Raw genomic sequence first — 26,487 nt, forward strand, 5'->3', positions numbered from 1 at the left:
GTGCTGGTGCTCCTAGGGCGCATGCGAACTGAGGCCCAAAGGGGAAAGCCTTCCACACAGATCTAAGCCAGCTGCCCTGCTCTAAACACTCCATTGCAAGAAGAGTAGAAGAAAGAAGCGACCTGCATGTATCCCCCCTACCAGTGTGCTCAAAGTACACTGGCAAAGCAGCTGCCAGCTCTACAAACGGCAGACAAGCGTCTACAAATTGTAGATTTCGATCTTGCATAGGAGTCCGTAGAAGTGTTACTGCTTCAAATTCTCAGGACTCAAAGGGCACTTGCTGCCCTGAGAGGGGGGCCTTTCAAGCAAGCTGACCTCTGAGGTTAAGCAGAATCAGTTTGTGTGGAGGAGGGTAAGAGGGTACAGGCAGCAGTTAGCAGGAGGTGAGAGGCCACGGTGAACTGCTGCACTTCTCAAGAAGGAGACGACGTCCCTAACCCTGATGGCCACGGGAGGAATCACAACACTTCCCGCTACACCTGAAGACGGCGGCAGCAGCGGTTTTCCTCCTGGGAACTTCAAGGACCCTAAAAGGCTGTACTGTAAAAATGGTGGCTTCTTCTTGAGGATAAAATCTGATGGAGGAGTGGATGGAATACGAGAGAAAAACGACCCCCACAGTAAGTTCTTCCAGTCTCCTTCTTTTCACTTTACACAGTACACAGCACTTCTTGATTTTCTGTTTTTAACATGCAACAGAGAAGAAAGAGCAAAGCAAAAAATTAAATATCGTGGATAAATAATAGGGGGATTATGTGAATTTTCCATTTGAATTATGATTATTCTCCACTTGCGAACACTAAGAACCAAATGTGTGTAGGTCACCTTCTGGAAAGTATAATAACCTCAGTACTAAAGAGTCACGCCTCAGTTTTTATTCATCAGTGGGACTTCTGATGGAACATGCTTAATGTTTTTAGTGCTCCAAATGAAGATCACCATGCTGAGTCACACTGTTAACTGTATATTTTACGTCACAAAAGACAGCAAATCTGAGAGTTCCTGCGTCTTTGAGGCTGATGAAGTTATTATAAAAACCTGTTAAAAAATTATCTTACCCTCAGACCAGTCATCTGTGCCGACATTGAATTAATATTTATTCTGAGCGCCCCCTTTTTTAAGAAAGGGTAAACATTAACGTGATTACGTTAATGGACAACTGTAGCATTCCTCAGTGCGTCACTGTCACTGATTAAATGTGCCCTAAGCTTTTGTAAATAGGAGGGGAGGAGAGGAACATGAAATTTGGATTTTTCCTTGGAAAACACATGCTTGGATGCTTGGAAGTGTATTGCACAAGGTACAGTGTGACATTTCAAACAAATGCCTGATGCCAGTTCAAGGAGTGAGAGGCTATTTATAGGATACCGGTAATTCAATTGCGTTTAATTATACTTCATTATAAGTGTTTATGAAATATCCGGAGAGATTCATCTTGTAGACGACATGAGAAAGTTTAAGGAAGGAATATATTCACACTTCGTCATACAACGGCCATTAGTATTAATCGTTTAGCTTTTTACCAAAATAGTTCTTAAGAGTTATTATGACTTGAGCTGTGCTTCCTCAATGGCCCTTTTGTTAAGGGTCGGATAGAGTTGCCAGCTTCTACAGACAAACCTGCCAGTAAGAATAGGAAATGTTATGAAAAATGTTGCCTAATATATCCTAGGGTCCTCGAGTAGAATTTCCATGCTAATGTAGATGGGACTCTTCTCCATCCGTTTGTGTTTTGTGTAAGAGACTTTTGATCCAAGAACCTTGGGGTCAATTCTGATACAAACTGGACACAACAGGAGACCCCAGAGCACACTTTACAGAAGCGGGGATCAGGTTCCCGCCATTCACAAAAATTTCAGCACATAATCTATCCAAGGAACATCGAACACACCACAGTACATTCAGACCAATTGCTTTTTTTTTTTTTTTGCCTCTTTGATCTGTAACATGAATCACCCAAACAGCTAGCTTAATGATAGACAGATGTGTGTCTACCCTTAATGGGGACTCATTCTAAAGAGATCCCCTATTCACCTCAAGGGGCCCCTGGATTCTTTTTGATTGCTGAGCATATATTGGATGAAGAAAAACAATGTCTCTTTTTTAAAAAGGGAAATAAAAAAATAAATCATTTAAGATCATGAATAAGCAATATTACAGCCTGCAGGTACTATGTAATGCCATTCTGTGTTTTTTGGTAATTAAACTTAACTATTTGTGCTAATAATAATGTTTCATTCATTCATGGCACATGCATCAGTCAGTGCCATGAATACAGAGGAAACCACAGCAACAAATCATTTGCCAGCAACTGAGGAAGCAGGACCTGATGTTTGGATGTAATGCTTGAAAGATGTTAAACGCAGCATAATTAGACTCATTGTCTTCATTTAAAATGCAAATAAAAAATGGGGAAAAGAATATATACATATTACTGAATTTATCAGGTAAAAAATGTTATGAGTTTAAAAAAAACTACATTTGAATTTAAGGCTTGCGCTTTTAAGTAAGACAGAGACTTCACTGGCCCAAAACTTTAGTATTTGATAGAGAAAACTGGCATACAAAATATGACTTTATGCATTGTTTTAAAGTAACTGTCTGTTTTTACAGGATTCATAAGTTATGTCACAGGAATTGTTTGATTTTGTGGTGGTTTGATTTTGTACCGCTTACCTGTATGGTCCAGAGGCAAAGAAACAAAACCCAAATATGAGAGCATGCCAGGTATTTGGCATACTTGCCTGACTCTTAGTTCTCTCAGCGGTGATTTTCCCAGTGGCATGTCCCTGTTTTGGCTCCCTTAAGGAAAGGAAAGTAAGAAAGTTAAAATGTCTACTAGTATAAGAGTCAGATATTTTGTCAGGAAAATCTTGCAACTTAAAGCTCCTTGACTTTAAACATAACCTTGTCACATGGTTCAAATGGTGTGTGGGCTTGTTTATGAGAAAAAGGAAACCTTTAATCAAGGTTTCCTTTTTCTTAATTGTTTGTTAATTTAACAGCATTTTCGTTCCTCTGTTTTATGCCTCTTGTCTTTTTGCTCGTTGCAGTTCAAATGTTGAAATGCACCTGCAGCTGTTTCTCTAACAGCTCACTGTTACACTTACTGTGATTTAATGAAGAAATTCATTTTTTTTAAAAGTCAGCAGTCACTTTTACACTTTGATTAAACGTCCCATCATTAAACAACAACTTGCTCTCTGTCTCTGCTAATTCATCTTCAGTAAAGCTTCAACTCCAGGCAACCTCAGTGGGAGAAGTGGTCATCAAAGGGATTTGTGCAAACCGATATCTGGCAATGAACAGAGACGGACGACTGTTTGGAGCGGTGAGTGACTTGGATCGGTCTTTCCATCAACAAAGCTTGTGCTGTTTCTGTTCCATAAAGGATCTTTCTAATCTGTATGAAACAGACTTGATTAAACTCACAGCTCTGTGACAAGAAGCATTAAGGTTGCAGTGTTTTGGAAACCAAATATTTTCCAGTACTGTGACAAGAAATCCTCCCATTCTAAAAATAATTAAGTTTATAGCCTCTCGCACTGGACTCATCAGAACATTCAAATTATAATAGTAGACCACTGTCGTGTGTGTGTGTGTGTGTGTGTGTGTGTGTGTGTGTGTGTGTGTGTGTGGCTGGCAGTTAGCGGACCCAAATTGCAGACTCAGAGATAAATTCAGAACTCACACAGCTTTATTGCTGGAGTTCGGGAAACTAAACACAAACAACAGAAAACTCGTCTAAACTGAACTTTAGAACTTACATGACTAAGTAAACAGGACGCGTACACACAAGGAGGGGATGATAATACACAAGATAATGAGAGGATGGGTGACAGGTGGAAACGCAGCTGGAACAAACTAGACATAATGAGAGAGAGGAAGCAAAGCTGAACATAAGGCACGTGACACAATGACTATCAAAATAAAACAGACAGAGACCAGACAAGGAAGACACAGAACGAGGGCGAGATAGCAGAGAACACAGGAACCAGATAGACACACGACTGGGAAAACAGGCAAATGAACATGGAGGCAAAACAGACTTCCCAGGGAGACACAAATAACTAACACAAGAAACTAGATACTAGAGGACGTGGAACACAGAGGGAAGACTAAGACAGACTAAACATGAAATGGAACTAAATTAAACAAAATTAAGGGACAGAGAACTCAGAAATATAAGGAGAAAAGACATAATATTAAACAACAATTCAAGGCAAGCACAAACTACTGGGTCACAAAGCCGGGACAATGACAGACCACAGTTACGCACAACTGACAAGATGCATCAATCAATGCAATCAATAAGCAAAAGACATAAACTGCACACATTTAAATAAGTCATCTCTGCCAAATCTTCCAAAACAATATATGAAAGTTTCCTTTTTTGTAACAAAAAAACAAAAAAAACCCCATACAAATAGTTTTAGTGATGCACTAATATACTGAGTATTTATCCAGCAGTGTGGATACCTGCATGTGAGTAGTTAATAATTATTATTAATAATTGGGAATTATTATAACTGCAGGCTTTTATTAAAAATACTTAAATTATTAAGCATTTTGGGTCTGAAAGACTGAAAATTGAACAGTACTTATTTTTTTAATAAAAAAAGACATTATTATTATTATTATTATTATTATTATTATTATTAATAATAATAATAATAATAATAATAATATTGGAAATACATAATAAAAGCAACAAAAAATTGCAGAAGTTTTTTTTTAGAACAAATGAGAACCAGTGATTTTACTTTGTTGACTGTTGATGCATATTAAAATAAATAAATAAATAATGATAATTTAATCTAATTAAAGATATGCTGCCTTGCATTACTTGTATTTAGTCTTGGAATGATTCCTAACTGCACTTTTCCCTGTTACTAAGCTATTATAGTTTCAGCGTTGCTGTGAGTAAACCACTCCAGTTTCATGCCAATGCTGGTCTGTTGCCACAGTTGTTGCTGTTTATTGTGGAAGTGTGAACTGTTGGTGACTGATGTGGTTTGGTGGTTGTGAAGGCTCGTATAAAATCCATGTCATTTGCAAAAGGCATCTCCTCCTAATGAGAAGCTACAGCAGCAGAATGCCACCCAAGGCATCGCTCTGCTCAATAAAAGACCCACGTGATGGTCTCTGCACTACCGTTTGCTTCCAAGAGATTGTGAAAGCAGTCGTTGTCAAGCAAATTAGAATTCACTGACGCTGATGTAACACTTTGTCTGGAAAGTGCCAAATCTAGCTTTGGAGTTGGGTCATCTAGAAAGAGAGGGGATCTTGATAGATTTGTTTTGAATCATATGATCAACAAATACTGCCTATTGCACAAATATATACATTAATAGATATATGCCCTGACTGGTTAATTCAGTAGGTGCATCTGTTCCACTGCTCATTAATGCGTATAACTAATCATCCAGCAGCAAATCAGTGCATTTAGGCACATAGACATGGTTAGATGACCTGCTGAAGTTCAAACTGACCATCAGATTGGAATAGAAAGGTAATTTAAGTGACTTTGAAGGCTGCGTTATTGTTTGTGCCAGACAGGCTGGTCTGAATATTTACCACATTGAGGGTTTAAAAAGGTGACAAAATATCCAGTAGCAGCAGTTTGCTGCTTCAAAAATGCCTCGTTGATGCCAGAGATCACAGGAAGATGGCCAGACAGCTCTCAGCTGATGGGAAAGCAACAACGATTCAAATAACCACTTGTTATAACAAAGGTATGCAGAAGAGCATCTCTGAACGACCACACAGGTGTCACTTTTGTCAGCTACGAATGTGCCTTGTTTTAATATTCTTTGATCTACAAACATTTCCACGAACACATTTTTAGGACCAAAGTCATTTTATTATTGGGAGGTTTGCACAGTGAATTAAACCAGGTAGACTGAGTTATTGTTCCAGAAAATGTCTTCTGACTAATAGCAGCACAGTCACAGTCAAATAAAAACAGAAACTAAACAAAAGGGTTTAGTTGGACCGAGCATAGGGAGTCAATGCCCAGCATGATTTTGGCCAGACGTTTTCTACAAAGGACAAATCTAAGAAAGAATCTTGGGTAAAAATAGATGGACAACAACGTGGCAACACAAGAATCATACCATTTACTTTAAAGATTGTCATCTTTAGCATTCTCCAATAAGATTCCTATAAGAGTCCTGTTAATTTCAAGTTTCTCTTTGACTGACATCATGACTTGTTTATTTTTAGTGAGGTTCAACTACGGCACACATTGTCCTTATATTCATGGAAAGGTATGACTGTCTTTATTAAATAAGTGGGTTTATTACCACAAATCACAGAGTAAATAAACAACAGTCAAAATAAAGGTTGCATTTAGTTACAAAGTTATTTTAGGTGGAAACTTAATTACAGAATATATTAAACAATCATATTTCATTAAATCAATTATATTAAAGTAAACATTTTCACTCAAAATTCCTATATATATGTATGTATATACAAAATAAAGGATGTGATGAAATGCCACTGTAAGTAACAAGATGCCCCTTAGATTGATTTTTATACAGAAATCCTGTTTAAGCAGAGGATACTGATAAGGCTACTCAGCAAACAGAGTATCTTAAACTATATTACAAACTAGTGTCACAGTCTTCTTAGGTTCTTAGCTCGTGAGTTGATCTAAGTTTACTAGGTGGCACTGTGTCCCAGTAGCTTTCTAATCTGCAGCCCCTGAAATTATACCTAAGCGGCACAGTTAAATCCACTGCAGACAGCATAACAGTTATATTTTATTTGCATTATTCTTCTGTGTCTTTCTCTACAGAGAAGAGCAACAGATGAGTGCTACTTCTTAGAGCGGCTCGAGAGCAACAACTACAACACCTACCGCTCCAGGAAGTACCCAAACATGTACGTGGCGCTGAAGCGGACTGGCCAGTACAAGTCTGGAAGCAAAACTGGACCGGGTCAAAAGGCAATTCTCTTTCTCCCAATGTCTGCTAAATGCTAATCTGGGCTCAGAGTGAGAGATACTGATGTCTGAATGAAAAGATGTGACGGCAATGAAGCAAGCCATCAGCATTGCCCAAAATAGCTGTGAAGCTTTACTGTTAGATCCTAACAGTTATTATTTTATCATAAACATGTCTGCAATTATTCAGCTTCACTTTAAAATTAGCACCATATAGTCATACCTTTTATTATATTATAATATTATTATTACTATTATTATTAACCAGAATTTTACTGTAGACCAACCAACTGGAGCCAGCTGCCTAGTGCATCTCAGTTAAACAGCAGTACAACACAGTGGGTTTTTAAAAAAAAAAAAATAACATAACTCTCTCCATAAGGATTCAAAACAGCTATCTGCTTAACCTTAACCTAATGAAAGTCTAAGTTGGAGTCTGGGTTTAAGTGCAGGGTGTTGGTAATATACTGCATATTTGAGTGTTTTCATAAATAAGAAAACACGTTTAAATCCGACAATAATCTAACTGTATTATAGAAGTCTGAAAAATATAAAATTTGAATTAAAAGAAGAAGAAACACTAAAAGCAAAACCCAAGCATTTCTTCTCCTTTTGAACACGTAGGACTTGGACTGTTAAATAGATAAGTGTTGACTTGGTGAATTGTTGTATTATTGGCTGTTGATTGTGCTTGTTCGGCAAGAAACACAACCTTTAAATCCCAGCACAACATTTTAAAGACATTGCTTTGCCTTGTCATCACCATATTACTGACTGTGAAAAAGTCAATCAGCGGTCCCCAACCTTTTTTGCGCCACGGACCGGTTTATGTCTGACAATATTTTCACAGACCGGCCTTTAAGGCGTCGCGGATAAATACAACAAAATAAAACCAGTACCGGTACCAAAAAAAATGTATTCATAACACATGGTAAAAGACCCAGAGAAACAGAGTTAACGCTAAAAACAATAAAAATAAAAAAAAACTATAAAAACCGATAAAACCCCCGAAAACCATAAATTTCACACCCGAGCCTGAACTCTCGCGGCCCGGTACCCTACGACTCGGGGGTTGGAGACCGCTGATGTAAATGACCAACATGGAGAGGAAAACCTATATTCATTGCTGGCAGTTGTTTGGGTGGTAAAGAATTCATTTTTGACTTACAAAGTTGGCAGTTTTTTCCCATTTCTGAAATGAAACTGGAACCAAGATAAAATTAGCTAAAGTCACCACTTATCTCTGACAGTGATGTCATTTTTTATCATTGATTAATACATATTACAAGACCGCCAACTTTGGGTTTTGAACATGGCCACCAAGACGTGTTAAATAAAACATTTAAAACTGCAGCAATGCAGATGCAAAAAGCATCCTAAAATTTGCAGTGTGTTTTTAATCCAACCGGTTACACTGTAATTCTTCAAAAGTAACAGTCCAGCTATAAATACATTTTTAATATTTGACTAATGGTGACAACCGTGCTTCACCATATCTGGCTACAATGAGGTGATCTGTGGAGCTCCTATAATTTCAGTATGGGAAGCTGTCTGTAATATAACTGGTAAAACCTCCCAGAGTAAACAGCAGGAAGCTCCTCCATGTTGAGGTCAATCTTATCAAAGCCGTGCTCCAGGCCATGAAGCAGAAGACTGGCTAAGCGAGAGGTGATGGGCGTGGTCTCGCTGGTTTTGGCCAGCTCGCTGATGTCCAGCCACTCGCAGCGTAGACACTCCTGAGTGCAGAAGTTGATCTCGTAGGTTAGCGGGCTCAGCCGGCAGATGATGTACATGTCAGACATGCCGAAGGCACCGGGGTGGTTGTGCTGCTGCCGGATACTTAGCAGAGATCTGAACTCGGAGCGAACACCAGTTTCCTCAAACACTTCACGAACAGCAGTCGTACCTGAGAAAGATTTATTTAACATTTATACATGGAGGCATTTAAAAGACTTTGATCTAGGAACGATGATCCAATTCCACTGTCAGTATTACCTTGCAGATGGCGTTAAGAAGGGAAAAAGGAAAATACACATATATTTTTGAACATTTGATGCTGCTTTTCGGGTTGGGTCATGTACATAATTTTAAAGCTGCTTTTTAAAAGAAAAGGTGAATTTGAAGAATTTGCATATATATCATGTGCCTTATTTTGTATAGTTCAAATGAATGTATATGTATCATCTTTAAGTATAATGTTACACTCCAAAGAATTTAGCTACATGTACTGTATTAGTTCTTTTGCTCTGTTGAGCGTGACACTCACCAATATTTTCTCCTGGATCAGACAAACCACCGGGAAACTTCCAAGCATTCTTTGTCTGAAATTCCAGAGCAAAGTTCAAATTTAACTTCAATTGTGATATATGGCACTGCTGTAAATGTATCTTAGATAATTATCAACATGTACACTGCAACAAGGTCTATTTCAGTCTTAGTCTAAAGTCACTTAATAATGCCACATTTTGTTTCCTCTGTTAGAAAATGACCATGGATCAAGCTGTAATAATGAGATGAGAAATGCTCCAGTCTGAGCATCCTTTCATGTTATGTTTTAGATTTATTTCCTCACTCTGGAGACTTTTACATTTGCTGTGGTGAAGTATGTCTTCCACAACTGTTTCACCACTTACCTTTGATATTTAATGACAGTATGCTGCTGGTTAAATTATGATGTCTGTGTATATATATTTTTTTAGTTACTTAAAGAATGTGCTGCGCTTTTTTTCCCTTGCAGATCCTCTCTTTGTGAGGAACACAAATGCACTACGGCATTTATTTTCATGTATTGTAAACCAAATGCTATATTTTTGGAACGGTTTCTAAAGTGTGCTGGTAGAAAGAAATAAAGAGACTTTGTGTAACAATAATTGTTGAGGTTCTTAAAAAGTCGAGCGTCTCTCTCTTCCCCACAGAAGGACACGCAGCGGAATGTAAAATCATTCCAAAGAAGTGCTGTAAGAATGCTGACCGTACGCAATCTGTTCACACTAAATCTACCGAGAAATGCTGCGTAAATGTCATTGCATGATGGTTAAACACTCTTACCATTACCTCATTCAGCTCCCTGATGGATATAATTACCTTGAGCCCACTGGGAATATGTAAGTTGTCCTGCAAGAGTGATAAAGTTTGGTTTCTTTTCAGGAAGTTCATAACCCTTAGCATGCTCTGAACAGACTCGGCCTGTAAGGAACTTTCTACTGCCAAAGGGCCAGACTGTTATAAAGCTCGTTTCCAGTAAACAGCTCGATAGGGAGGAGGAAAGAAGGAGGAGGAGCAGGGGAAGAGGAGATAGAAGACTCTCTACACTTCCAGGCCACTAACTGCTCGTCTCTGCTTTGGGACAAAATACATTACATGCTCCCATGACTGTAGACTGGTGCACATGTTAGATGTAAGCAAAATCTGTCATTTATAATGCAACATATGGATATGTTAAGATCTGTTTCTTAACTTAAAAGAAATGTTTTAAATATAATATTTGTACCTATACCTCAGTATAATAACTGGGTTAATAAATCTGGATCTTGCATACATAGGTCAAACCTCTTGGATCAGGACTGCAATAGTTTCTGTTGGGTTTGGCACTGATCACTTCTTTTATTTCTAGCAGACATTTGAGAGATGTTTTTTGCATGTAGAGGTCCAGCCTTTTGCCACTTTGCTTTGACAGTGAACAATGGTACATGTGTTTCAGTTAATGTTTGTGGAACAAACATGCTCATGTGCTGGTTTTGTGGCATGCCAGCACAGGTAATACTGACATTATCTGCAAAGCTGCTGAAAATGTCAAAATATATAGTAGATAGTAGTGAAAAAACAGAAACTCTAATGTCACCTAATTGTTTCTGTATTACTTAATTACTTCACAGAGGACTTCATCAGGAGGAAAACTGATAGCACTTTTTATCTGTCTAACATATAATATGATATGTTATCAAATAGAAACAGGCGGCTTTGCATTTTGCAGCCGTTTTCTGCTCATTACAGAGAAACTACTACAGATGTTTCCATTTAATAATCCAGACATTACATATAATATTTACAGTATTGCTTTTAAACAAATTAGAATGCTCGGAACCTAATGTAGGATTAATTCAAGCATTATAATATAGTAATACTATCCAAATATGCCTAAACATCAGTCAATATTACATTTTTACGATGAGATTATTACAGTTTAAACTCTCTATATACATTCTCGTTTCTGCCTTGTTACCCTACTGTTACCACTGAGCTGTAATAAGATGCTACCAGAAAACTCTAAATTGGCAAAAATGTATGCCATCGACTTTTTCCAATGCCATCCAGTGGCCTGAATAGGAGTCTTTGCTGGGCCGCTTTTGGGCCCAGGACCTTATATTTGACAATCTTAATGTATGAACCTGTCTCTATTAATTACAAGGAAAATACCACATACTGTAATAAAAGATGTACACAGCCACCATAATGTCAGACTTTGGTTTGAAACCTTAAGTTCAGGAAGTTGGCTGTTGCTGTCCTGCATTTCATTTTGGTTTCTTTTTAACTGACCATGATGGTTACATAGTATGCTCAAGATCAAAACTACCTGACATCAGATTTTCCACTAGTTTAGGCTGCTTATTTGAAAAGGTCTTAACATCTTATAAAGGACATCTTATGAGAGTAACAGTTCCCAAATGACATCAACATTACACAATCACTTTTCAAAATTGCCAGCAATCTTGTTTGGGCTGACCGAAAATGCAAACAAAGCTGTGTCGAAGAGGATTCAAAAGAGGCCTGTTGTAAGTTAACTTCAAAACACCATGAGCACTACAGCAGGGCTCTGTGAGAGCTTACAGACGCACACAGAACTGTTTGAGTGCATTCAACTCATGTAAACATCATGTTTGCTTGAGGTCAGCTAATTTTGTGTTGAGCTATGTTAAGTGTGAATGGATTTCCAGCCAAGGTTTGAGTCAACAGAGGCCCAAGTTACTAAATAAACAAATACTAATCATCCACATTTTAACAGCAGCATGACTGATCCATCAGTGGTTCATTTGTGTGACTGATATTGGACAGATCAGCTTTTAGGAGGATATAAGATGTGTAGATTTAAGGTGTATAGCGCATTTAAATAATAAAGTCAAACAGATACCTTATTTCTGTCTTGGACAACAAGGACCTTTCCACTGGACTCATCAACAACTGCACCTGGACAAAACAATCAGTTAGAGCAGGGCGATATGGCCAAAAATATTTATCACGATATATATTTGAAAATTTGCGATAACGATATAACCGACGATATAACTGATGCGAGACAAAATACAACTCCACAACATTACTAGCGCAAAAAGACAACCTTCCATTTATTTTCACTTAAACAAGAAGCTGGTTTTTATGTACATTAAAGCTTTATAAAAATGTAACAGTGCAAATGCAAATTCCTTGCTGAAAGTTTAACCAAAAGGCATTTCCAGTAGAAATGGGCTGACACATCCTGAGCATAACCATGTATAATATCCACTGAAGTTAAAAAGAGGTGCTTTGCAACATTAAACTGCAGTGTGCAGTACGTATTTTTCGGACCATAAGGTGCACAGGATTATAAGGCACATTAAGCGAAACAAAGCAGTCAGATAAATCAAACTTTATTAAACTCATTCTTCTTGCTTCCTCCACTTCTGTACCATTGATTCATTAATGTTGAATTCTCTGGCAGCTGTTCTATTCCCATGTTGTTGCAGTCTATTAATGACTAACCTCATATTGTGGATGGATTATCTCAGTTGTTCTCCTGACTGAAGTTTGGTCCGTTTACAGCATCCTGCCATGCGATTGCATTTGTCTCTAACCATGAAGAACCTTCACGTTAACTTTTATAAGTGGAAAAGTGTTAGTGTTCGTCCTCCAGCTTCCCTGTTTATGTTATGCTAACATAGCTGTGTCGCTAGCGATCACGTAGCACATCATTATATACCAGCTAGCCCAACTTCAGTAACCCTACAAACGTCACTGCTGTTTAGTTTCCTGTCTTCATTTATGTTGGAAGTGATAGCAGAGCTGTACGTTTGATTTTTTCAGAAATCTCTCAGTCAGAACATGCAATATCATGCTTAGGTAACTAGCGAAACTAGCGAGCTAACTTCCGCTAGCTTCCTGGTAACTTCTAACTCCGTTAAATGTAATAACTTTTGTTTTCATGGATGCCTGGAAGTTAAACTTTATAGTTACACCTGGTAAAGCAGCAATGCTGATCGTTTTATTAAAGATGAAAGAATTTAGACAGTTTTTAACTCTAAGTGATGCTGCAGTGTTGTTTGACCTGAAGCATACGGAGTTTAGGACCCAGATTACTCCCAGATTTAAGAGCATCTTAGTCCGACAAATACGACAATAACGACGGCCCGCTTGCATGTTCTGCAAAAAAATGTGCTTTGTCGTGTATCTGACGGACAAACACCAAACCAGTTCCACATCACGGAAGTTGCACCATTTTTACAAACCAATTCTGGTTCACCTGTTTCACTCAACAATCGGCCATGTGCGTATGAAAACAAAGGCACTGCGCATGCGCGTTTTACTCCCATTCTATCGCGATATTTCATTTTCCTATCGTTGCCTAACATTATACCGGTATTACCGTGAACGGTATAATATGGCCCAGCCCTACAATCAGTCAGACATTAATTTTATATATTATTCAAGCACCTGTGTCCCTATATGCTGGTTCACATTTTGCATATAAATCGTAATAATTTTAAGCAAAATGTGGTGGTAGACTGGCACAAAACCAATCATTTGGTTGGACACATAACACATGCATCATGTGGTGAAGAAGGCCGCTGTCAGGTTTCAGAAGATGACGACTGATTTGTTCGTTTTCTGTTTTGCTTCAAATCTCTGACCTACAAATACATCAAGATGGTAACAGTCTGGGCTGCTGAGCTGGACAAGCTTGAAGATTTGAGTAATTTGGTGAACTAAAACTGTAATGACTTGAGGTGGTTGGCACTGTTGGCTCAAAGCAAGGAGGTTCTGGGATTAAATCCAGTCCAGGGCCTTTCTGTGTGTTTGCATGTTCTGCCATGTGTTCCTTCAGTGTACTCCAACATGCCACAGTTCAAGGACATGCGTGGGGCTAGATTAATTTGTGACTCTTAACACTGACTGTATGCGATCTGCTTGTCTGTCACTATGTGTTAGCCCTGTGATAGATTGGCAACTTGTCTACAGTGTACCCTGCCGCTCCACCTGTAACATCTACATTAGGCTTGAGGCGCTCCTGTAAACTTGAATTGAATAAGTGGAAAAAAATGGATGGATGGCAAACTGTAAAGGTAATTATCCTAAAGGAATTTACAGTATGCACTGACATTATTGAGGTCCCACACTGCAAACATCTAAATCAGTCTATAGCCACAGATCAGGACCCACAATTATACTGAATTATATCCAGTAATGTAGTGACAAGATAAAGAAACATATCACAAGCTTTGCTGCAGAGAACAATTGTTCGGGGCAAGACAGTAATAACATGCTAGTCATCTCTTGTGTCTAGTTTAGCAGCAATTTAAAAAACAATAAAAAAGAATAATAAAAATAAACTGTAACATGTTCTATTTACAGTATAAAAAATGTAAACTGTGTTTGACAAAAAACTGCAATAGCATTATTTTGATATATTTACGTTGTGTTTACGTCATTAGCTATAAAAGATCAATATAACGTCGCCCAAAAAGTGGTTACTTTGCAACTTTAGAGCTTTAGATTTGTCACAATGTAACCAGTTGGTAATTTTATTAAATTACCAAATTATGATGTAATTTTTTGAATGGTTAGTCTACAGTGTAGCTGCTGGTTTAGTGGCCAGTTAAAGAAAAACAAAACAACCAACAACTCTGAATAACACTTTTTTTTTTTTCAAAAAATGATGACAGTACCAAATACAGCAAATTTACAGGGCAGAAAGCCTTATGAGGAACACCTGTCAGACACAAGGATTGATGCGATCTATTGATAATGTATAAAATCTTGACATCAGCTGATTACTCATCGGCACTAAATTTAAAGTAATACTAGCCATACATATAGAATATCTCCTGAAAACAACAAATTTTAATGAACTGCAAATCTTCTAAATGAACAAGACCAAGACTCAGACAATTTCCAAAAACACAAGGTTAACTAAAAATTGTTTCTGTGGAACAGCAAATTGCTTTACTTTCTACAGTTACAAAGTCTGAGTGACTCAGCTGAGAAATTTGTGGACATCCGACTTCAACATTTACAGTTTTTCTCTGATGTTTCTCAGCAGCTAGTGACTAAGCAAGGCAGTTATGCGCTGCTGACAGTTGAGGAGGAGGAGGAAAAATGAGCCACTTTCTTTTCCGGTTGCTCTGTCTGACCGACCAAGACAAGCCTCCTCAAATGAATATCACAGATGCGTAAAGAGGGATGTGTCTTGCTAAAGGCTTGACTTGGACTTCCAAGTGGAAATTGATGTCATCCCCAGTCCCTGTGCCATATGGCGCAGGAGGAGGCCTGGTTTCTGCTAAAGGAGGCTATCATTATTTAGCCCTCAGTCCAAGAAATAAAATGGTCATGAGGAGCGGGGAGCAAGAATTACAGTACGAGACAAAAAAACCCCCTGTGGATTCAATAGAAAAAACTGTTTATCACTTAATTGTATAGTTAAACTTTGAGCCACTTACTTCATATTTCACACATTTTTGTCTACTGTCTACTACTCTTTGGTATCGCAAACAATTACAGGTTCATGCTCTTATCTTTACATTATGAGGTCATTATGAATCTGAGCTTCAAGCCCACTAAGTTTTAAATATAAAACAGTTGGCAAGCGTCTTCAAACTGTATCCTGGAACCAAGGAGGAAAAAGCAGGAGAAATAACTAAGAAGAGGAAGAAGGAAAGAGTAACAAGACAATCACCCAGCATTGTTGTTTACTTGTGATTACCTCTTCTACAGATAAAACTTGGCATCAATGTTAATGTAAAATAATGCTTGATTCAGGTTGGTGCCGCTGTAGCGACTGATTAGGGAGAATCAAATTCCCTTCCCAATGGAAATTAAAAAAATACTTACAAATATGAAATAAAAACATATATTGAAGAGTGGCAGTTAATTTGAGCCCTATAAGTGTTTTTCCACTGCATCACAGAGACATGGAAATTAGTTTACCTGGACCACTGAAAAAAGGCTCTGCTAAGTGTGCTGAACAAAGTGAATTTCCTAGCTTAAATAAAAAGGAACTGAAACCTCTGCCTAAATAACAAGCTACAAAATGAAGAGACTACTACAGGTTTAGAGGAGACACTAAAGTGTCCCTGCCCACCTTTGTAGTTATCTTAGAGATTTAATCAAAGGCTCTGCAATGTGAAAAACAGTTGTGTTTTTCCCAGTAACTTTCACTCTTTTGTTTTTTGTTAGGGGTCAAAGCCAAGGCCATTATGACTTTCAAATAACTTCTGACATTAATTGACAGTGTTATTAGTGAGTACTGTTTTGGGGTACTGGCCAAAACTACGATAGGAACCAGTTGTGAAAAATAACCTTTTTACTCTCTTATTGGGTAAAATCTGAGTCTGGCAGGACATCAGGCGTATGGATGACAGAGGATTTAATGGATGACTGCTTTCCAATCACGAGTTATACTTTTGGCCCTATTGCTGTATCTTTGTGAAAATAATCAAGAGCCACAGTCAGCACACACATAAGGAAACTGGAATCTAAACAGCTGTGTATTTCAGATTCCTGAACCCAGTTTCATCATCAAACAAATCTGGCATCTAAAAAAGGGAGTTTCTGGTCCCCATTCCTCAGAAAGATGCTCTGGACATGTTCTGACATGCTTTAAGTGCATCTACTCTTTGGTAAAGGTATGAATGGCACTCTGCCCTCTGCTGGACAATCACAAAGTTAGCACTTGGGCTGAGCAACTCCTTTTCCTGTTGATCGTCTCTTCACTGTCAGTCCTGAGTGAATTTCCATTTGCGTAAGTGAAATGAGCCAGAGTTAAAAAATTCAAATCCCAAATGACAAACAAGCTTTTATCCATTTAAAGATGATAACAAACTACTGGTGTTTTGTGTTAGCACCAAATGTAGGTCACAGTTTACTCCAGCTTTAGCTATTTAAAAGTGATTTAAAAGTGACAGCAGAATACAGTTTGATTTTTCAACACTTTTACATCTTTTGTCACATCTGACAGATTCTGTCACACAACCACTCGCAACACGCAAGGCACTCATCATATTAGGAAACAAATGCGGAGGGCAGTTGTCATCGCTGATGGGTTTACATAGACTTTGTGTCCATAACAATTGTCATTTGGTCTAATGTGCTCGGCTCAATCATCCACAGATGAGATTCTCTCTTTCACAGCACAAACTCTTTCCACTGAGAGGTTGATGTAAAAACTACCAGGAGGCGACAAGATATGATCAAATAGTTCAGCAGCTTTATTCAGAAAACCTAAAAAATTTTATTTATTTAAATGTGTACACTTCTGGATTGGTTCCAGCTCTACGGCTATTTTGTTTAATGACCCTCGCAAGTATCATCCAGATCACTTGTTCTTGGACATCTGCCACGGACCTCAGACTTGTACAGAGAGAATCAAGGGTTATGCATTCTGAATTCATTCCACAGGGTCAGATGTCCCGATGGAGTTCTGCCTGAAGGAGAACATTTGACAGAAATAACCAGAACTTTGCTGAATTTCATTGTGCAATCCAGCACTGGCATATAAAAATGAAAACAAGGGGGTTTTTTTGGCAACAAACACCTGTTCTACTTGCCCAGTTTGACTCACTGCAACTTGTCCTTTTCCCTAAAAGGCAATTCAGGGAAATTCATACTGGAGAAGATACAGTACACACTGTGGACGCAAACGTTCAAGTAGACAGAACAAAACTTGAGGTTACTCTATTCCGTAACCCCCGTTCTCATTGGCTAGCAGTCATGACACTTGCATCAGGGAGGGTCCACCCTCCTCCCTATAAAAGGGTGTGATGCAGCATCACCCGTCATTCAAGATAAATTCACCTCTTCCTCACTTCGTGCAAGGAGGGTGACCTTGTGAGACACCTCACACATGTTATCAGAGAATGGGGGTTACGGAATAGAGTAACCTCAAGTTCTCTTTCAAACATTTGTTTCAGTGTCTCACTATGGGGATATGCAGACTTCCGTATTGCCAGATAAGCCCATCTGAACAACTGACCGCCACCTTAGGAGGTCTCGTGGGGACCCACACAATGTGGGCTAGAGATGGTGCAGTGACAGACCCGTGCTGGAATAAGCCAATTGGATTGCCTCAAAAATCCAGTGGGAAATGCATTGTTTGCTAATGGGCTTCCCAACACGTGGTTTAGGCCAGGAAACAAACAGCTGATCCGACCTCCTGAAAGCCTTTGTTCTCTCTATATAGGTACACAAAGCCCTAACTGGACAGAGAGCATGTAGGTGCTCCTGTTCAGGGGAGGAGACAGGAGGAGGCAAAAAGCTTCTTATTTTATTTTTATTTTTTTGCCTGTCCTGTTTGGCTCTTTTGCCATCAGAATTATTGTCTAAAGGCGAAGAAAGATGCCCAACGGATTTACTTTACCAAATTGACCATCCCAGCCTTGCCGTAATGGTCCATTTGATTCACCTTTTATTGTTTATTTTATTTTCACTTGCTGAATACGGGACAGACTTGACTGGGGGAAAGAAGGGGAGAAAGAAAGAGGGAAAGAGAAACAGCTGAAAAGGGGGACGGGGGAGAAGGGCAAAAAACAAAAACCAACAGAATAAGCAGAGAAAAAAAAATGCATATATCGATCACCTGGATCACCCCTGAGAAAGAAAAAAGAAAACAAGCAGAAGAAAACGAGAGTAATAGAATAAACAACATCACGATGATATATGGGAATATGACAGTAAATACTAAATATTAAACATTATTGTGCAGCACATAAGATCAACAGAACACAGTGTGCTTTGAGGTAGGAGCCAAAAAGGGTGTAGTTTGTGTGTGTGATCACCCGTGTGTACACCTGTGAGCATGGACGCGCTTGTTTTTTTAAAAGGTTCCTTCATGTAATAATCTGCTAGAGGGTGTGGGGGGGGGGGGGGGGGGGGGGCCACAGCCCCGTCCTCCAGGGCGTGAAGCAGGTATGGAGGAGATCAAAACTCCAGACATCCAGAGGCCCTCAGAACACAAGAGACCAAGGAAGACCAACAGAGGGGCAGCCGCGCCACTGTCCCAGAAAGAGCTGAGGAGAGTCCCAGATGAGGGCTCACTCAGCAGCCGCGGAGCAGAAGCCAGGGGGGGTTGCAGTGACGCGCCCGTGAGCTCCGCCAGCAGCCAGCTGTGCCTGAGTGACCGAGCCCCAGGCCGAGAGGCCGGGGGCACCCCACCTCCGAAGTGGCCCGAGCGAGCCCCAGGCTCCAGGCCCCGATAAGCGGCCGCCAAGGAGTGAGCCGGTGTGTACCTGGACGCCCACCCCCGGACACAAAGAACCACCAACGCACCAATGTCTGAGGGAGTCCGCCACCGGCAGGGGAAGTGGTGGTGGGGGGAGATAGGCCTCCAAACCTTGGAGGGCCTGAGATGTCCCCAGAGAGGTGGCGTCTGATACCCAACCTGACATATAGACACAGACATACAGGCACACACAGATACAAACATCCATTCCCACCCTCATGCTCTCATATGCACTCACTCCACACTCAACCAACGTGGAGACAGACATAAAGAGACGCTGTACACACGATCACACTCCCCAAGCTTACTCTACGAACCGGGTCTAGGTACCCTTGCCCCTGGAGGGGGGAAATGCACCCAGACCCAGGTGGTGTTACCCTTTTCCCTGCGGTGGGGAGAAGCAGACCGCCCCGACTCCGCAGCAGCAGGGAGGCCCCACATTCCAGACCCCAGTCCGACGGCCAACTCCTCCTCCTAGCCCCCCCGCTCCAGCAGGCCGCAGAGAACGGGGGTGAGAGAAGACTCCAAACCTCCCTCCACCCGCTCATTTTAGTGTTGATGCATGTGTGTTCTAAGGTGCATTTAAAACCCAGGAGGGCAAAAAGCTTCCAGCTCCAATGGGGTGGATTGGAGATGAGGATTTTTGGGCACAAAGGCCCCCAGCACATGTGGGGACAAGAGATTTAGACACCGGGTGGAGCCGTTGTTCCCCTTTCATAAAACGGTAGACTAGTTGGTGATGGCTCACTGGGCCATCCACGAAGCCCACATGACAGGCTGAAATGGCAGCTAGATATACTTTAATTGTGGAAAAGTATCTAACAATTCCTGGAGAAAGGAGAGAATTGTTGTCACAGAGCACTGAAAGGAGAGAGTGTGAGACTTTCCACACCACTCCTCAAATACCCTCCACTTGTTCTCATACAATGATCTTGTGGAGGGGCCTCTAGCACTGTGAATAGTGGTTATAACACCCTGGGGGGAGTCCTGCCATCCTCAGATTCAACCTCTCACAGGCCAAGCCACAGAGCGAGGTGCTCGGGGTGAGGGTGAAAACTCTCCCCCCTGGCTTGGGAGACTAGGACTCGTCGGAGATGGAGAGGAAAGAGTTTGCTCCACAAAAGGGGCATAATCTCCGCTAACCAATGGGACCTCGTCCACCTTGGGGCAATCAATATCATTGTTAGCCCTCTCTCTTTCACTCTGGTTAGAGTGTGAGAAATTAAAGAAAGTGTCTCAGTGCTAGAAACGCTGCTATCAATTCTAACCAGTTTATATGAGCAGCCCTCTGTCGTGAGTCCCAGTTGTCGCTCACTTTTTACTCTGTCCACAGAGAGACACACTCTGTACAAGGAGTTTAGAGCTATTCCTATGAAAGAGATGGCCTGAGCTGGCTGCGGGACACTCTTTTCATAGTTTATGGTGAAACCCAGAGCCATCAGGTGATCCACTGTCAACCTGGTACGCTCTCTTCCCATTATGGGAGACCAAATGGCACAACCTGGTACTCATACATTCTGCCCTGAAACGCAAATCTCAGGAATTTTCTGTGAGGCGGGTAAATAGGGATGTGAAAATATGCGTCCTTCAGGTTTATTGATGTAAACCAATCGCCTGGGTGCACTACATGCGGCAGAGTGGTGGTTGTCAACATCCTGAATTTGTATGACCTCAGATGCTGATAGGTCCAGTATCGGATGTAGTCCCCCTCCATTCTTGGGCACGAGAAAATGCTTTGAGTAAAAGCTTCATTACCTCTGGTCCTCGGGTATTTCTTGTACTGCACCCTTTGATAGCAAGGTAGTTATTTCTTCTTGCAGAATCCTGGCTGATTCGCCTTTTGCAAGAGAGAAAATCACTCTGTGAAATCTGGGAGGGGTGGTTGGGAATTACAAATGGTAGCCTCGCTCTAATGTTCTCACAACCCACTCTGACACAGCAAGAGCTCGCCATCTCTCTATTCTTGCTGACAGGGGCCCCAAAGTCAGGCACTCCAAAGTACATGGGACTTTGGCTCCCTCTTGTGGCAGAAACTGGTCCTGTAGCCCAGACCCGAAAGTGCATGCACAGGTGGCCCGTGCTTGACCAGCGTTCATGGGACCGGACACCACTTAGGAAATCGACCCTGGTGGTGCCTGGGGGTGTGAAGGCATTATGTTTTTCAACATATTTTCTGTGTTTTTCACACATTTTTCCTGTGCCCTTGGCAACATGCCTGGATGCAGGGGGTGAGTTTTTAATAAACAGTGTGCTTTTGTGAGACTGTGACACGCTTGACTCAGCTGAACAGTGTCTCGTCTCTTTGTTGGAATGTGCTCTGCGGGATCCAAATCGAGTCCCAGGCGCTGGAAGACGGAGGCAGAACACACTTCTCCATACTGAGTCCTGAAGTGAACTTGGAGCCTGGGCTGGTCCGGCTCCGATCTCCCTGTGGGGAGATGTTAGGCAGTTTGCTTCTTCTTGTGGTCTGACTGCTTGGCTGGTGGTGGGGCACCCTGAGCGGCACCAGGTGGGACGTGTTTCCTAGGCCAGTAGGTCTTAGGGTTCTGCGATCCTAGGGGACACTGGGCCGCAACCTGTGGAGCTGGGCGGCAAGGGATTTTAAATGTCGGCACGCCGGCTGGACAGCTGGTGACCTGAGCGATCGTAGACGGAGGTGCAGCCTGGGTCTTCCTAGGGAGACACAGCTGCAGGGCCCTTCCCTCTTTCTTTTTTTCCTCACACAATCTTTGCATGGTAGCAACGGTGGTCCCTAAAAAGCCCAGTGGGGTTGATGCTTTCATCCAGAATGTCACGTTTTTCTCTGTCCGAAAGTCCCAACAAGTTCAGCTATCTTGAGAGCTGAGCGCTCTGCCCGCCGCTTGTACTGCTGCTCTAGTAAGGTGGAGACACTGGTCTGTAATGACGCCCAGCTCTTCCCACAGCTTGCTAGCATCGGGGTTCACAGCAGTCTGGTCCTGGAGCTCTGCCGAGTAGGCTAGCAGGAGTGATGAGGTGTTCAATGCCCTCACGGTGGTGGCAACTGATTTATACGCCTTGTCAACCAGGGAGGATTGTAGAAGTTCGGTGGAGATGAACTTCTACACCAGATTCTCCACTATGGGAATTTGGTAGATGCCCTTCTCCTTCGTTCCAGCGCAGTCAAATGCCACTACTCCCTGCACGGGGTTGGGTGACAAAAATGGCTTTGCCCAGCAGCGTATGACCTTGTCCATGCATTCGGGGATAAGTGGCAGTACCTGCTTAGTAGTGCGCTTTGCTTTAGGGAGCCTTTTAACCTTGTACCTTGAGGTGGAGGTCTCCGTTGTCACTGTGGGCCATGGGACTGCCAACTTTTCAGCTGCCTGTTTTGCAAATAGCTCCATACCTGTGTGACTGTGTGCCGGGGTTATCACAATCAGACCTTGTGTCGCAGTATTCTGACCAGAAGGGGCAAAGAAAACGTTGTCATCCTCGTCTGAACAAGATGTTACGATGCTCCCTCAGAGGATTCTATGAGTAGCTCGTCATTATCCTTCAGGGAATCAGACAGCATAGCTTCACAGCTGACCTTAGCACTGTCCACCAGCTGGAGGATGATATCCATCTCGTTGCCCCAGCTGGTACCTGGTGTGGCTGACTCAGTGTGCTCCATCGGTGCGCCAATTGGAGACAGCATTGGGTCCTTCTTCGACAGGCTAGCCTGGTGGGCTAGCCTTCGACAAAGGCAAGCGCAGAGTTTGCCTGAACCCAGTGTGGGCGCTTTGCAGCCCGAGGCACATCACACAAGCCTCATGTGTATCTGAACCTGAGATTGCGCATCTGCAGGGACAAATTCTGGGCAGCGGTTTACAGTCTGCCATATTAAGGAACCTTGGTGTAGCTTGGAATGGCTGGACAGCTAACGCTGATCTTTTTTTTTTTTTTTTTTTTTTTAAATCGGTCGGGTAGCTATGGTGAGCTAGTATGACCTGGCTAGTGTGGTGGCTAGCTCTTGTGGTACTTGGCTTGGTGACCATGTGTAGCAAGGACAGTTAGCTTGGTCAGCTAACTGTTGTGCTAGGTGTGTGATGGCAGCTAACACACTCTCCAATCTGGCTCTGTAGTGAAGAACAGGCAACCGGAAAAGCGAGCCGTACTAGCACCTGGTGACCAAGGTGTTAGCTTGCTCGAGTGGAAAGTTAAGCAGGCACTAACGCTGACAGTCAGGAGAAATGAGGTTTCTAAGAAGCGAGAAGAGGAAATTGAATGACGGGTGACGCTGCGTCACACCCTTTTATAGGGGGGAGGGTGGCACCTCCCTGGCGCAAGCGTCACAAGTGCCAGCCAATGCTGGCTGGAGTAATGCCATAGAGGCTTCTGAGGACAACGCTGAGAGAGTTTTCCCCATAATGAGAAACCGAAACGAATGTTTGAAAGAGAACTTCCACAGAGTGGCCGTAAATGCAGTGATGTGAAAAAATGTCAGCCACCTTCCTGAGATCTTATTTTTTTGCATTTTTGTCACACTTACATGTTTCAAATAATCAAAAAAATGTAATGTTAGACAAAGAAAAAAAGGGCATTTTGAATAAATACAAAATAGTTTTTAATTGATGATTTCATTAGATTGAAATCCACAGCGATGTGAAAGACTCATTGTGAAAGAAAGACTTCTCGCAAATGCTTGATTGCAGTTCTTGTTGTCGAGGGTGACGCAACCAGTTTTTAGCTTTACTTTTTCACATAGCGCCACGTATGTTTGGATAGCTTTTGTCTCTTAATAAATTAAATCATCACTTTACTCGAGTTATCTTTGTCTATCATTATAATTTGTTTCACAGTATGAAACATGTAAGTGTGTAAAATATGTTTTTAAAGAAAAAAAAAACCTTTTTCACAGCACTTTAAAGGTGTAGTGGGCCAACATCCCTCCTGAGATGGGTGGAAGCCTTGTGACCAACAAACAAACGTCTTACCATTGTGCTTGGCAACAAGGATTTCTCCACAAAGCCCTAAGTCATATTTTGCTTGGAGATCAAATACTTATTTTACTCTGTGACATAAAAATCTGTTTACATTTTTTATGTAATTTGTGTTTTTTCATTATTTCTGGCTGATTTTCTGTCTCTCTCCATTAAAATGAAACTACCATAAAACTGAGAGAATGTTCATTTCTTTGTAACTGAGCATACTTACAAATTCAGCAGGGGTCAAATAATTATTACCCACACTTTATCTGTATTTTAGCATATATATTATTACTCTTTGAACCCACTGGTTTGATTGGATAATCTTAACCAAAGGTCCACTTCGTAACTCTCTTATAACTCAGTCTTATGGTTTCCAGTGGGTTCTGGCCCACTGAATCACTTTGCATTTTTGAGACATGTGCTGTAGCCACTGTAGTTTACTGTAATGGTAATAAAAGGACCTCAGGTGAGACTTTTCCTGTAAAAACTGCTTCCAGAGTCAAGAGGAGTTTCCCCCCCCCCCTAACTTTCAGGGCAGAAATCTCTACCTGCCACTCCAATTTGGTGAGTTGCAAAACCTGGAAGTCTGCTCTCCCCCTCTCCCAGCCAAAGAGCCAGCATGGCGTAGTCGTTTCTGGCATGATGGAAGGTGAAGCCGTGAGCCGAGGCGGCGGCAGCACATCGACTCAGCGAGATGGGTACTCGAAGCCACACTGCTGCCTTCCCCTCTGCTTTCCACTGAGCTAAAGAATCTGCAGAGTTCAGATACAGTTTAATTTTGTATCTCCCATAAACTATAAAGTACATAAAGAAACAGTTAATATGTTGCAGAAGTGACATAATAAAAAGTGAAAAGCTTTTAAAAGGCATTTGCACCTAATTGAATTGTGAAGACAATCTCAAGAGAGAGATGTGAAAAGATAAAGAGAGAATGACAAACAGCAGACACGTTTCTGGTGGAAGTAGCTTTCATGTGAGTAGAGTTTAAAGATGGACAACTGAAAAACAGCTAACTGGATTAAAGCAGCCACAAAAATAGATAAGGGACATTTTTAATTGCTCATTGAGAGTTTTCATTTTACATTTAAGTAAGATAGCGAGTGCTGGCTCAATGAAAGGGAGAGCTGAAAAAATAAAGAAGAACCATATGAAAACATGTAAACCCCCGAAGATGAACTTTCAGTAATTGCAATGTAATAACAATAGTATCAATGTTTTAAAAGTAATATTGCTTTTGCTCGGAGAAACAACACAGAACATATTTTAAAAACATTTTATACCCCAGACATGCTCCCTTGGCTTAGATGCTATGAGCAATTTAACATTAAATATATAATACCTTATGTACAAACAGTACCGGCCTATTATAGATAACTGTCAGACCACTAGTTAAGACAGGTTGATGATTTAAGAGCTTTTGGGGTAAACAGGATGCGCGCATTGCCTTCCCTCTCCTCCTACACAGCAGCCAGAGTTCAGGGCGACAAACCTTGCAGTAAACCGCTGAATGAGCTCTCGCTGATGTCACCCGGCAGTCCGACCTCAGCCAGGTTCACTGTCACTCCACCGAATCGGTCCACTTTCCCCGTTAAAGCGCTGACCCCGTGGACTTGCTGAAGCTGTGAACAAGTTAAAGTGCAGGAAAAGGCACGGGTAGCTGTGCGTACGGGAAGAGACATGTTATTACAAAAGCGGCCTCTCGCCAACGGCAAAAGTCTGGCAACAAAGGTACAGCCAGCCATATTACCGTAACACGATAAGTAACCGAATAAAAGCAGAATATATTCAGCTGACAGCCGGTAAACGAGCTGCCTAGTACAGTTGCGTAAACGTCCGTGCAGGAAATTGCATAAATACCGTAATGAACCACTAAAACAGCCCTGACACGTGAACCAAACTCTTTTCGCATTTCTTTTAGATTACTTTAGCTTGGAACGCATGGGTATTGTGTTAAAATTGGCCAAAGAATCTGCCAATTAACCCATGTAATTCTGTAAGTGATCGGCTTTTTTGGCTACAAGCTATTGTTAACTATTGTTAGCTCTTGTTTTGCATTCTCTAACGTGCCATCTGCTGTTCATTAGCTATCAAAAAATCCGGAGCTTCTTGGCTGTTTAGTAGAGCTATGCCGAATTTAAGAA

At 41.2% G+C, this 26,487-nt stretch overlaps 2 protein-coding genes across 2 annotated transcripts; one reads left to right on the top strand and one right to left on the bottom strand.

The window, feature by feature from the left end:
* Positions 1 to 40: 40 nt before the first annotated feature.
* Positions 41 to 9,822, top strand: fgf2 (fibroblast growth factor 2). Its single transcript, XM_085285418.1, has 3 exons — positions 41 to 623; positions 3,231 to 3,334; positions 6,806 to 9,822. Exons 1-3 carry the CDS (start codon positions 446 to 448, stop codon positions 6,989 to 6,991), a joined length of 468 nt encoding a protein of 155 aa, XP_085141544.1. The 5' UTR covers positions 41 to 445; the 3' UTR covers positions 6,992 to 9,822.
* Positions 8,339 to 26,166, bottom strand: nudt6 (nudix (nucleoside diphosphate linked moiety X)-type motif 6). Its single transcript, XM_085285385.1, has 5 exons — positions 25,836 to 26,166; positions 24,895 to 25,098; positions 12,081 to 12,136; positions 9,219 to 9,273; positions 8,339 to 8,858 (listed from the first exon to the last, which is right to left on the bottom strand). Exons 1-5 carry the CDS (start codon positions 26,086 to 26,088, stop codon positions 8,479 to 8,481), a joined length of 948 nt encoding a protein of 315 aa, XP_085141511.1. The 5' UTR covers positions 26,089 to 26,166; the 3' UTR covers positions 8,339 to 8,478.
* Between the last annotated feature and the right edge of the window lie 321 nt (positions 26,167 to 26,487).

Source organism: Mchenga conophoros, linkage group LG2, assembly GCF_057382185.1.
Source record: "Mchenga conophoros isolate Kocher_MC1m ecotype Shallow Benthic linkage group LG2, M_conophoros_male_GT1.1, whole genome shotgun sequence".
Taxonomy (NCBI): domain Eukaryota; kingdom Metazoa; phylum Chordata; class Actinopteri; order Cichliformes; family Cichlidae; genus Mchenga; species Mchenga conophoros.